Below are 13,755 nucleotides of genomic sequence, written 5' to 3' on the forward strand. Positions count from 1 at the left end.
TCGCGGCTTCATGACGAGCGCGTGTGACCTGCAGAACCGGAGCCTGTGGAAACAGAAGGACAAGTACACCGTGCGACCGATCGGCGTGAAGAAGACCGGAGGACGAGACTACACCGGTCAGACTGTGCCTCAGATCACCCGGATGTAGATGCTCGTGTCCTCATCAGACCTGGAGACATGTGTCACTGCAGTGAATGGGTGCCGTCAGAATGAGAGTCCAAACATCTGATCAAAACATCACAATAATCCACAAGTAATCCACAGCACTCCAGTCCATCAGTGAACATCTGGAGAAGACAAAAGCTGAAACACATCCAGCATTAAGATGTTTTTATCTCAAATACATAGAGTTTATAATCCATAATAACACTTCCTCCAGTGAAAAAGTGCATCTGCTGTTGTCTCTCACATCAAAATCCAGACACATATTTGTTTAGAGCTGTTTAAACGCTGCTTGATCTGTGCAGATTTCTCTACTCACCCACAACATAACACTCATCAACTGGAGGAAGTGTTATTATGGACTAGTATTCTGACGGCACCCATTCACTGCAGAGCATCCTTCTGATGTGAGGCTGAGCTTGTAGCAGGGGTGCAGGTGTGAGAGCTTCTTCTGGTGTCTGCAGGTAAGATCATCACCCAGCGGATCGGCGGAGGACACAAGCAGCGCTATCGCATGATCGACTTCCAGCGCCTGCGCTATGAGGCGGGTAAAGAGCAGCAGCCCATCGAGGAGAAGGTGATGGAGGTCAGATACGACCCCTGCAGGTCAGTGATCGTCCCGGGGGTCACATGACCGCTCGCTCCGCCCCTCACTCGCGTCTCCTCCTCCGTCAGGTCCGCTGACATCGCTCTGGTCGCCGGCGGCAGCCGCAAGCGCTGGATCATCGCCACGGAGAACATGGAGGCGGGAGATCTGATCCGGACGTCCGGAGCTATCGGACGCATGGCTGTTCTGGCCAAAGAGGGAGACTCGCACCCGCTGGGGGCTCTTCCTGTCGGCACGCTGGTCAACAACCTGGAGCTGTTCCCCGGGAAGGGAGCGCAGTACATCCGCGCCGCAGGTGCAGCACGCACACACACACACACACACATCCACACACACACACACACACACACACACACACACACTCTGTGTATCTGACTCATGTTCTGTGTGCTGCTCACCTCACACTGATAGCTTTATAAAGATAAAAATGCTATTTTTTCTAAAAGTGTCTTATCTTTTGAGTCAAATTCTCACATTTAATCTGAATTAGAATAAAGAGACATGTGGGCCGTTAGAAGCAAATGAAGTCAGCATCAATAAAACTAATGTTTGCAGTGAAGCTGCGTCTGAAGAGATATTTAGATGTTCACACACTGTTTAATGAAGGACATGAACACATGTAACCTGCAGTTACTAATACATTAACACTCTTCTGATATATTAAACATAAAACACTGAATACTGATATCTGAAATTATTTAAATCATAAAAATAAACTTTCGCCAGTAGGTGGCAGCAAGTCACTGTTAATGAGTGATTCATTGAGACTGAACCGAATCATTTAAACGAGTGATTCATTCAGGAACGAATCCCTGTCATGTTGCTCAGAGACACAGAACAGTGCTGTGACTGTGTTTGAGATTATTTCTGTTGTTGAGATAGTGCAGAAACAGGAAATATGACATATAAACTTAATAAAGCCTCTTAATTAACTTCTTGTTTTTTGAACTGTTGTAAAAATCAATATCACATTTGTAATCATGGTTATATTTTGGAGAAAAACGGCACTCTTTGTGTGAAATTGATTAAAAATATAAATAAATACATGTACATACACCATATCTTCCCCATATCTTATATCTGTGATGAATCTAATGTATTTTGTGAAAGAAAGCACTAGTCTAGACTTCATGCGTGCGCTCTGTACGGGGGTTTTGTTTGGTTTTTGTGATAATACTCAATAATGTCAAATCACACACCGTTAAAACAACAATTACAATTTTACTGCAGATGATATATGGTCTGAGTGCTGCTCGTAGCTGACAGTGACGTCTGAGTGTGTGTGTGTGTGTGTGTGTGTGTCTGCAGGAACGTGTGGAGTGCTGCTGCGTAAAGTCAACGGCACCGCCATCGTCCAGCTGCCGTCCAAACATCAGATCCAGGTGAGGCTTCTCTGCTGACCGATTACTGCCTGCACGATGTGTTCCAGTCAGAGAGAAAGATAACTTTTGTACTTCTTGGGGATTACACTCAAGAATGACACCCTACAAAAGATCACCTATACATCTCTCATTATGCTGTATTATTAACAGATATCTGAGTTTTGATCAGCTTGTTTTCTTTCATTTAGCACAGGCTTTGTGTTGGAGCTGATTCAGAAACTGAGAGGCGTGTGATCAATCAGCTCCAAAAACAAACACAACCTGTGCTGATCGACAGAAAACAAGCTGACACAAAGATCGAACCCAGGATTTGTTATTACTAACATTACTAGTAAAGGATTCAGCACAACACAAGGGTTAAACCTCTGGAGTCGATTAACGCGTATACGCGTTTTGGGGTATTTTCTCCTGATAACCCCGAAAAGAACTTAAATTACACTTTCAGTTTTGATCGTACAGAGAAGAGCAATACATCAATCGAATCTGTAAAGGGTCTACTTTTTTTTGTATACAGACATAATAACAACAAAACTTTGTGCACTTATAAAATAAAGATAACAAACAAGGAGTGCTGTCTGCAGCCTTTGTCTGCGCTGATCTTCAGATACAAATGCGTCATTAAAATGAACTGTAACTCAGTGAATACTCAACGAAGAGACATGAGAGATATATCTATAGAAAGCCTGACATGTCTACTTTTAAACTAAACGAGTGCTGCTGAAAACAAATATTCTGTGATAAAGTAATCCATATGAAAACAACCCGATGTCCGTTTTTCACGTCTTCCTTCATTATCTTCTAATGCGACCACGCCCCCGCGCCGAGCGCGCTTTTGAGATTCAAATGTTTCACTGAAGCGCGCGGCTTTTGAATACGCCCACACAACAGAAGACAACGCAGCGAGACTGTTCTTCAAGTTTTTTATTATTTTACTGTTTGCTTCGCGATGAGAGGAATAAGACATAATCTCACCCCAAAAAAGATGTGATGTGGTTGAGGATTTGAGATTTGGATTTCCTCAGAAAAAAAGAATGAAGCACTTTATTCAGCAGAGATCATAAACATGAGTAAGTCTCTTTTTATTTATTTATATACTTGTACTAGTTTTCACATAACGTGTAAACATTTTACTAGTTAGACTTTTTCCAAAGACTTTTTCCAAACTATAATTCCTGACTAAATGTATAATCAAGTGAAATATTATGAAGTTTCAATAACAATATACACTACTATACCATTCAAAAGCTTGATGTAAATAATATAAATGTAACAATAAATGTAACTGTAACAAATGTAACAATCATTGCTGTTCTTTCAATTTATCCCCCCTAAAAAACCTAAAAAATATATATATTCTAATAATAATAAAAAATAATAATAATAAAAAAAAAAAAAAAAAAAAAAAAAAAAAAAAATAATGATGATAATAATAACAATAAATGTTTTTTTAGTAGAAAATAAGATTGTTAAAAGGATTTCTGAAGGATTGTGTGACTGGAGTAATGATGCAAAAAATTCAGTTTGAAAGTCAGCTTTGATTGTTCCTAATAAACTGTTTAACTGCACTCACAAGTGAATATTAAATTATGTTGTGGGATAATTAAATATATTCTAAATAAACTACAAACATAAAATTATATAGATTTATTTTGTCCTCACATTCTTTCTTGTAACTCACCCCTCTCAGTGACACAGCTGACTGAATGGCTCATTATGCAGCTCATTATGCAGGCCTTTGTCTTCTCAGGTGTGAATTCATGATAGTTGACGCCTACTCGCATATGACTTTTACCAACAAAAAAGTGTCTTAGAAAATTTAAATCAATATATTGTTTTCTGTAAGTGAGTAAACAAGATGATTTTTCACATCATTTAGAAAAAAAAAATTCTAGGCTACAAGCTCCAGTTCTCCAAATTCCTGGGAACCAATTTTCTATATGTGTTTTATTGCCTTATTCAAGTGATTTAACATTTTTTAGTTTTTCACTAACCACGCATAACATTTTTTTTCTCAAAAACACAATCATGTACATACATGCTGCTCACATATTATTATAGCCTAGTTTGTGCTGATTACAGTGAGATTAGACTTTAGCCATTTAGATATTTATAAGAAACTGAAAAAAGCACAAATGTCAGGGCATGACAAAACTTCTCCAGGCCCCAAAAATACCCTTAGACTCCAGAGGGTTAAACTGACCTGTCTGGTCTGGTCTGTTCAGAGCGATGTGTTGAATCTGTTTCTTAGCCATCAGAGAAACAAAGTTCTGAATGAATTTAACCATTTGCTTCATAAAGATATCACGGTGTCAAATCACTTTAATCAGCAAATGAAAAAATAAAACTGCAGCAATAACTCAGTACACACATGTGGAAGAACATCATCATGTATGTGAGCGTGGTGTTTGCTGAGGTCTCAGCGTGTCTGGTGTCTCCTCAGGTGCTGGAGACCTGTATGGTGACGGTCGGCAGAGTATCAAACGTGGAGCACAACAAGCGTGTGATCGGGAAGGCGGGCCGGAACCGCTGGCTGGGCATCAGACCGAGCAGTGGCCTGTGGCAGAGGAAGGGCGGCTGGGCCGGACGCAAGATCAGACCGCTGCCCCCCATGAAGAGCTTCGTCAACCTGCCGTCTGCAGCCAAAGCTTGAGCCCAGAACACTTTCCTGATCAGTCACTCACCCCCGAGTCATCCAACACCTTCAGGTCTGTCGTTCTTCAGTCGCAAAGAAATGACGTTTATTAATTGCTATTAATAAAGACACATTTGTGGTTAAAAAATGTATAAACACAACAGATTCAAGGTTAAAAGTGCAGAGCTCTACACGACCCCAGCCGAGGAACAAGAGTCTTATCCAGCGAAACCATCACTCATTTTCTGAAGAAAGGTCATATTTATACACTTTTTAACCACAAATGCAGGCCCTCATTCCTTGGCTGGGATCATGTAGAGCTCTTTGAAACTGCATTTATAACCTTCAATCCGGTGAGCAGCACTGAAGAAAACTCCTGGAATGTTCTCCTGAACAAACTTGATTTCTTTGTGACTAAAGAAAGACATGAACAGTTTGGATGACACGGGGGTGAGTGAATTATCAGCACATTTTATTTTGGAAGTGGACTTATCGTTTAATATAACACTCATCAGCACAATAAAGCAGACGGTCCGCTGAACACGCGTCCGGATCATTGTCCACACAATCACAGACTCGTTCAGTGGAGAAACACTTTATTAAACACAACTGCATGTGCAAGCGTGAAAGAAGAGGTCTATAAAATGCCATTACATTCTTCAAATGTAAAACATGCAAAGGTACAACATTTAAAAAGTGTCACATGATTAAAAAATGAGGTTCTGTGCAAGCTGCAGCGGTGGATTATTCATGTAGAGGATCTGGAGTTATGAGACGTGAGCAGTGCTGGGGAACACATTACAAGTTACACAATCATTACTTTTAAGCAACTAGTAAAGTAATGTGTTACTTTTTAATTTAGAAGGAAATATTTGAGTTACTTTTTCAAATAACTAACTCCAGTTACTTTGTTTCCATGTGTTGAGTAACAGCTCTGGTGTTGCCATGGTGACAGAGATCAGGAGTAAGAGCAGAGTGTTGTGTGTGAACATGATCTCACTGTAGTTCTAAGACTAAATATGAACATGTGTTTACTCAAAAACACATTCAGTGTTCCTCAGAATCAATAAAAACAGTCAAATACAAACTCAGAATATTATACAAACTTGCAATAATTAAATGTTTGATAAATGTTAAATAAGACATATATCATTCATGTATTTAATCCCATTTTATTAACTAATGTCTTTGCTACTGACCTCCGATGATCCAATTCAACCATACTAATGATCAAAAATAACACATTTGTTTCATTTTAGTTATTGCTGAATAGTGTTGTACTGTACTTTCTTCTCCTGTGTTATATTCTTCATGTGATTCGTTCTCTACTGTACAGACGTGAATTTACATTTCCTTCAGCCTGAGCCGTGTTCACTTTCACTTTTGATGTGAAAGAGCTTTACATTTGTAAAAGAAGAACTTTTTATATTAAAAACAAACAAGCAAGCCCCGCCCAGATTTAAAAAGTAACGTAACGCATCACTTTCCATAAAATGTAACTAAGTGTAATTAGATACTTTTTAGGGAGTACTGTAATATTGTAATGCATCACTTTTAAAAGTATCTTTCCCAACACTGGACGTGATCTGTTCAGTACAGCTCTCAGAAATCACACGCGACGAGACACTGGAGTCTAACAGACGTACACAGAATCCTTCACGTGAACACATCTGCACGACCGCAAACACACAGACAGAGCTCATAGTGACACTTCACCCAAAACATGTGACCCTGCAGCACAGAAGCAGTCATCAGTAGCACAGGTATATTTGTAGCAATAGACAACAATACATTGTATGAGTCACAATTATACATTTCTCTTTTATGACAAAAATCATTAGGATATTAAGTAAAGATCATGTTCCATGAAGATATTTTGTAAGTTTCCTACCGTAAATATATCAAAACTTAATTTTTGATTAGTAATATGCATTGCTAAGAACTTCATTTGAACAACTTTAAAGATGATTTTCTCAATATTTAGATTTTTTTGCTCCCTCAGATTCCAGATTTTCAAATAGTTGTATCTCAGACAAATATTGTCCTCCTAACAAACCACACATCAATGGAGAGATTATTTATTCAATTTCACAAAATTGACCCTTTTCTGGTCAGAATCTGCATTCAATCATTTACTCAAATTACACAAACCTGTGTGACTGTATTTCATCTGTGAAGATAAAAGGAAGATATTCTGAAGAACCCTGGTACATTTCTCAAAGTATCTTCTCACAGAAGAAAGTCAGTCATCGGGGTTTAAACTGTGTTTTGGGTGAACTGTCTCTTTAAATCAAAGTGCTGGAGCTCATCTGTTCTGAACTCCTGCTGTAGTGACAGTACTAACACTGCTGATGAACTGTGATCTCACTGTAAGCGGTTGTTTCGGGAGTAGAAACCGGGTACAACACTGAAGTCAGTCATGAGAATGGACTCTAACCATCTCAATACATTCATTAAAACAATCACAAATAAAAACAGCATTAAACACAACACACACTCGTCCCTTCAGATCCGGTCAGTCCAACCAGCTCCTGAAACCTGACGAGAGCAGGACAGATGGATGGACGGATGGGAGAAAACACTACAAAGGGTTCCATTTCAGATTTAAAACTAAAATGATGAACACTGAAAACAGACTCAATCTCCCATGATGCACTGAGTCCTGTTCAGGGTTCCTGCGGGGCTCGATTCTCACAAATAAAGGCTTAAATCAGAGCAGAAAGTCTTAAACTCATGAAGTCATGGCATTAAATGTTGCACGCATTGCAAAAAATCAATTTCTTCCTGATTTCCTGAATGTACATGAAAACATTTTTAAATCAAGCTACATTTACTGGAGACGTGAAATCAAGATAAAGTCTTGTTTTCTGACAAACAAGTGAGTTGATAATAATAAAAAGAACAATGATGTCAACGGGGAACGGACACTTGTTTTCTCTTTGGATGAAGCTGGTTTTTCTGAACGCACTTGTTTAATTTAGCATCTGATCTTAATTTACGAATCTTCAGATGTTTGTTCTGGAAAACAAGACATGAAAGCACTCTACAGCGTGACGATCAGGAGGTACGGGTTTTTACTGAATTAAAAAGTAATGATGATCTGTTGGAAGTTGTGTTTTCAAACTCTGAAGCATTGCTAAAATGGGATATTAACATTCAGAAACCATTCAATTGATCCCTTACATTTTCTTGATTTATTAGTCTAAAACTATCTTGATCTGACCTTCATGAACCTGCAGAAGCCCTGCATCAATGAGACGGACGGCTTCAGAGTAAACCTTCCCTCAGCCTCACGTTCAGTCATTACTCAGCTCCTCAAACAGAGGCGTCTGTGAAGAGTTTCGCGGTTCATCTGCTGTGAAAGGTTTCAGATTCACTGTGTAACGACAAAACACCACACGTTTATATTAGGGTAAAGAAATCCACTAAACTGATCACAGCGCCGCTGGTTTCTGTGGGTCTGCGATGGACTTGAGCTCGTGACGCTTTTGAGAAACACAGCGCTGTTCAGTGTCTTCCCATCATGCACCTGACGGCATCCTACACAGGATTTCACAGAAACTATAAAGTAGCAGAATCAGCAGAAGGTGCTTTGCCATCCGTCGCCGTACGGTTGATCAGCACCTGAACATCTCTGACCGATGACAGCCGTGGTCACAGAAATATGAGCTGTTCTGTTTATCGTGTCAAAATGAAAACACGCTCATAATAACCAACCAGAGGCGCAGGTTTCCACGGGAACTCCTCACTGGACCCCAGGTGAAGAGAAAAAAGTACACTTGTGTAAAGTACTGAAAGTATCCTCACGCACTAATCTTCTAGTGAGTGAGAGATAGTGTGCTTTTTAAAAGTGCATTTGAGTTCATATTCATGGTGTCCCAAAATATCTTATGCTTCTCTTAAGAAGTACTAAAGAATCATTGTTAGTATGTTTAGTGCACAATGAGTGTGTGAGAGCAGAGTGTGGCAGTGTGCCGGCCGTCACAGGGGTCTGCTGTGTCCGAACACGGCGACCGGGAAGTGCTTGACGTGAGTCGGCCACTGCGCGGCCAGCTGGAAGAACTTCACATCGTTCCACTCCACGCCGTCGATGCAGACTGGAACACAAACACCAGTCCTTACAATTTAGACTCCAGGAAGACTGCTCACACGGAGAGAAATTCAGAAAAAACTGATATTGATATTGTGAAATCATTTTCTGTGTGAATCTCTGTTAAAGTGTAATTTATTTCTGTGATGTGCAGCTGTATTTTCAGCATCATTACTCCAGTCTTCAGTGTCACATGATCTTCAGAAATCATTCTAATATGATGATTTGCTGCTCAAGAAACATTTCTGATTATTATCAATGTTGAAAACAGTTCTGCTGCACAATATTTTCAAAACCATTTTTGTGGAAAAAACTATGATGCTTAATAAATATTTTCATCAAACAAACAAAAAAAAAAAAAGGAAATTCATTCAAACAAAAAATAAATCCTAACAAACATTATAAGGCTTTACTGTTAATCAATTTAACACATCTTTGCTGAACAAAAGTTAGTTAAGAAAGTTAAGTTCTTTCAAAAACATATTAAGCTGTTTCCAAGACTGATGATAAATCAGCACAACTGTGTTCAACATTGATAATAATCAGAAATGTTTCTTGAGCAGCAAATCATCATATTAGAATGATTTCTGAAGATCATGTGACACTGAAGACTGGAGTAATGATGCTGAAAATACAGCTGCACATCACAGAAATAAATTACACTTTAACAGAAATTCACATAGAAAACAACTGTTTTAAACTGTAATAATATTTTACATTTTTCCTGTTTTTTCTGTATTTAGATCAAATAAATGCAGGCTTGGTGAGCAGAAGAAAACTTCAATTATTTAATAGTTATTCTATAAATTAATACAGTTACTAACTGCCACTTAATTGCAATGTTTAAGCACAATCTCAACATATAATCATTGCAGTTAATAGTGTTCACCGTCTGTTGAATTACATGTAATTTGTAACTAACTGCATGCGTGCATCACCTCGGAGCATGGTGTGCTGGTGTTTGGCCGCACAGATGAGCCGGCTGATGCCGTCGATCACCTGACTCTTAGAATCCACGTCCTTCTCCTTCAGCTTCTTACTCAGAAAAATCCCTGCAAGACACGCAGCACAACACTGACGTCTGTATGGAAGCAGATTTATTATTAAACCATCACACGCTGACGGACGGCAGCTACAGGACCTGAGAGAAACCCTGCCCTGCTGCTGTGTGTGTTGTGCACCTTTCTTGTTCTTCTCTTTGGTGACGACGGTCATGGCCATGCTGTGAGGAGCGCTGGGGTCTCCACCGCTGGGCAGACGGCTGACCTGCAGCGAGCGGAAGTTACTCTTCAGTGTGTTCTTCAGACCCACGTCACGCTTCTCCCCCTCACGCTTCTTCTCTCCGCTCGGACACGTCCAGTAGTCCACCTGCAGCCCCATCAGCTCTCCACCTGTGCACGGAGAACTACACACACACACACACACACGCATAGAGAGAGAGACACACACACACACATACACACGGATAGAGAGAGAGACACACACACACACACACGCATAGAGAGAGAGAGACAGAGAGACACACACACACACACACACACACAGTGTCCCATGAAACATGTCAAGAACACACCTGACCTGATGTTTATTCATTACTTATTAAAATATCACGAAATATTACAAAATATCTTCATGGAATACGATCACACTCACTCACACACACACATTCACTCACACACACACTCACACACACACTCTCTCTCTCTCTCTCACACACACTCACTCACTCACTCACACACACACTCTCTCTCTCTCTCTCTCTCACACACACTCACACTCTCACACACTCACACAGTCACACACACACTGGTGTGATGATGTCATACCCTACGCCAGTGAAAACCGCACACGCCGAGGGTGACAGGGGCGGAGTCACACATGTCTCTTTCCCGTAGGGCGTGGCCAACTGCGGCACGGGAGAGGAAACCACGCCCACATTCCCACCAATAGCATCATCAGAATCTACTGAGAACAGAAAGACGCCACATGAACACACACACACACACACACACACACAAGTCCTCAAAGAGTCAGCATGTGCTCTGATACTGTCAGCAGAACACTGCAGAATCACTTTAAACATGTTAAAATCAGCTGCGGAGCAATGTGAACACAGACTGTAACATCTATTTATGTGAGCGAGAGAAAGACAGCGTGATGTCACCTGATGTGGACAGACTGTGTTCAACGATCCCCACCTTCACCACCTGACGGCACAAGAGCACACACACCATCATCACTCACTCACTCAGGATCATGAGCTCTGTTCAACATTACATATTCAGTCCAACCAACAGCCATCACCGCTGTTTCCTTACATCAGCATTAACATTCATACATCTAAAGTGATGGGTCATCCAAACATGATCACTGTGCCATCATTTACTCCTCATGGCATTCATAACCTGTGACTGTCACAAAAGAAGATCATTTGTAATGAAAGTCAGTGGGGTCCAGTGCTGTTCGGTTCCCAGCATTCTTCAAAATATCTTCTTTTACAGAAGAAAGCAGGTTTGTAATGACAGTAGGGCTAAAACAATTAATCCACATTATCGACAATAAAACTTTGTCAACAAATATTTTTGTTGTCGAACAGTCTTTTGATCTCATCTAAAAAAATAAATAAATAAAAAGTGAAGTGATTGCCTATTAGTTAGAATATTTGTAACTCATTATTTTCACTAACTGTAAAAGTTGAATAATAGAACAAAGCCTACTGATTAATCTGTGAAATAATCGACGATTAGTCAATGAATCATTGCAATAACCATTAGATTAATCACTCATCAACATAATCGTCTGCTGAACTTGCAGCCCTAAACGACAGATAATGATGAGAGAATGATGATGACTGGATGAGCTGATCTCTAACTCTCCCATCAGCAGCAGTGTCAGTGGATCTGGATCTCACCCCGATAAATGGCACAAACGTTTGGCAGGAATCTTCATCAGGACTGCAGAGAGACAGAGATTATTTACTTAATTATTTTACATATCTATTCTTGTTTTGTTTATTATACAATTGTTTATTCCTGTGCAAGTCATGCCAATAAAGCTCACTGAACTGAATAGAGAGAGAGAGAGAGAGAGGACAGAGAGAGAGAGAGAGAGCAGGTGAGAGAGAGAGAGAGAGAGAGAGAGAGAGCAGGTTAGTTAGAGCGGCGCAGAGCTTCATGAAGCACACAGACACTAGGGATCCACGATATTGTATTTTTGCCGATATGCCGATATTTTTCAACCCATTTTGGCCGATAGCTGATACCGATATATTTATTTTTGTTAGGAAACAACAAGTATCCACAAAACAGAAAATTAAAATATAACTATTTTTAATTTGTTAGAATCAAATAATAATGAAGTTCTTTTATAATGACAGTACATTGAAAGATTTGAAAACAATTATAAATCAGCTAAATTTCAATCGCTGCATTTATTTTTTTCAGAAAGTTGTCAGTTGTAGCCTTAAAATATTATTTTAAGATTTAACATTTGTAGATGGTTTAAGGCAAGAGTTGTAAAAAATCTTTTAGAGCTAATGATTCATTAAAAAAAAAAAAAACACTCACAACTTTCATTTTGTTACAAGTAGGTCAACAGCGCCCCCTGTGTAAATACAACGCCTTGCTGGACAGGCACTAGAACGCATCATCTTGTACATGTATTCTCAAATTAAATGCAGTGATCCAAAACAGTGAATCTAATCATCTTTAAGGCAAAAGTTTGCTTCAAGAGTGACGATGCCGATATTTACATTTTAAGGCATTATCGTCTGATTCTGATATCGGTCTGATAATATCGTGCATCTCTAACAGACTTGGAGACAGATGGAGCCGCGTCACAGCACACAACAGGAATGGAGCTTCACCAGGAGATGATCTTCATCTGCAGCAGTACAGCACACAAACCCTTTTAACAGTGTGAGTGTGTCGGATCAGACAATGACAGCGGCACACAGGATTCACGAAGATCCGCAGATCTTCAGGTGTGTGTGTGTGTGTGTGACATATGAGAGCTTCATGAGAGCAATGACAGGGAAGGTCATGTGACTGGAGATGGAAAGCCAATCACATGTAGATATAGAACAGTAGAGGTCAGAGGTCAGATACCTGATTGTAAAAATCAAAATACAGACTTCTCCTCCTTCGAATGCAATCAAAAGATGAGAAGTAAAACGAGTGCAGAAGTGTTATAACCACAATGCAAGTTGTGTGTGTGTGTGTGTGTGTGTGTGTGTGTGGTGAGTGTTCAGTTCTTGCTTCAAGGGCACCTCAGTGTGGTACTGGAGGGTGGAGAGAGCGCTGTACATTCACTCCCCCCCCATCTACAATCCTGCCGGCCTGAGACTCGAAAAATCACAACCCTTGGATTATGAGTCTTACTCTCTAACCATTAGGCCACGACTTCCCCCAGAAAGAGCCTTTGTGAAGAAGTGTAAAGAAGGAATAGTCAGAAAAAAACAATTTTATTTAAATGGAACAGTTTATTTGATAGTTATACAATATTTTTAAAATCTAAAAAAGTTGTTTGCTATGTTTCTTTCTGTTTGTATTCATTTTTGATTATCAGGATTTTATGGGTTGTATAGTTTTCATATTATTGAGAAGATATGGAGAAAAAAAACAGCTCAATTTTATTCAGACCACTCAAACTGAGCACAATTGCTGCAAATGCTGATAATTTCTATGATGACTTCTGCTGGCTTCTGATATAATCAATATATTCTATCGCCCTTGACACCAACCCTACACCTAACGCCTACCCCTTACAGGAAACTCTGTGCATTTTTACTTTCTCAAAAAAACGAATCATGTATGGTTATAAGCGTTTTGAAAAATGGGGACAGGGTTATAACGCGCCACAAAACACACACAAACCACACGCA

The 13,755-nt window shown here is 39.8% G+C and overlaps 2 protein-coding genes across 10 annotated transcripts in view; one reads left to right on the plus strand and one right to left on the minus strand.

The window, feature by feature from the left end:
* mrpl2 (mitochondrial ribosomal protein L2) overlaps positions 1–4,890 on the plus strand; it is a 5,340-nt gene extending 450 nt beyond the window's left edge. Inside the window, exons 3-7 of the mRNA XM_042737643.1 lie at positions 1–116; positions 627–768; positions 838–1,064; positions 2,078–2,151; positions 4,592–4,890. The exon at positions 1–116 is cut by the window's left edge and continues 50 nt beyond it. Coding sequence (XP_042593577.1) covers positions 1–116; positions 627–768; positions 838–1,064; positions 2,078–2,151; positions 4,592–4,801 — 769 coding nt within the window. The 3' untranslated portion in view covers positions 4,802–4,890. The remainder of the gene's footprint in view (positions 117–626; positions 769–837; positions 1,065–2,077; positions 2,152–4,591) is intronic.
* Positions 4,891–7,565: 2,675 nt separating this feature from the next.
* Positions 7,566–13,755, minus strand: part of zmp:0000000755 (phosphofurin acidic cluster sorting protein 1) — a 51,305-nt gene continuing 45,115 nt past the window's right edge. For 2 of the 9 annotated variants that reach the window (XM_042737651.1, XM_042737645.1), the window contains 6 exons: positions 11,785–11,827; positions 11,038–11,080; positions 10,700–10,838; positions 10,055–10,278; positions 9,812–9,925; positions 7,566–8,880 (listed from right to left, as the gene is read on the minus strand). In XM_042737651.1, coding sequence (XP_042593585.1) covers positions 8,765–8,880; positions 9,812–9,925; positions 10,055–10,278; positions 10,700–10,838; positions 11,038–11,080; positions 11,785–11,827 — 679 coding nt within the window. In that variant the 3' untranslated portion in view covers positions 7,566–8,764. Of the gene's footprint in view, positions 8,881–9,811; positions 9,926–10,054; positions 10,279–10,699; positions 10,839–11,037; positions 11,081–11,784; positions 11,828–13,755 lie in introns of those variants that run through there. The other 7 variants (XM_042737646.1, XM_042737649.1, XM_042737648.1 and 4 more) reach the window with 5 other exon arrangements.

This window comes from Cyprinus carpio, chromosome B13 (genome assembly GCF_018340385.1).
Source record: "Cyprinus carpio isolate SPL01 chromosome B13, ASM1834038v1, whole genome shotgun sequence".
NCBI lineage: Eukaryota > Metazoa > Chordata > Actinopteri > Cypriniformes > Cyprinidae > Cyprinus > Cyprinus carpio.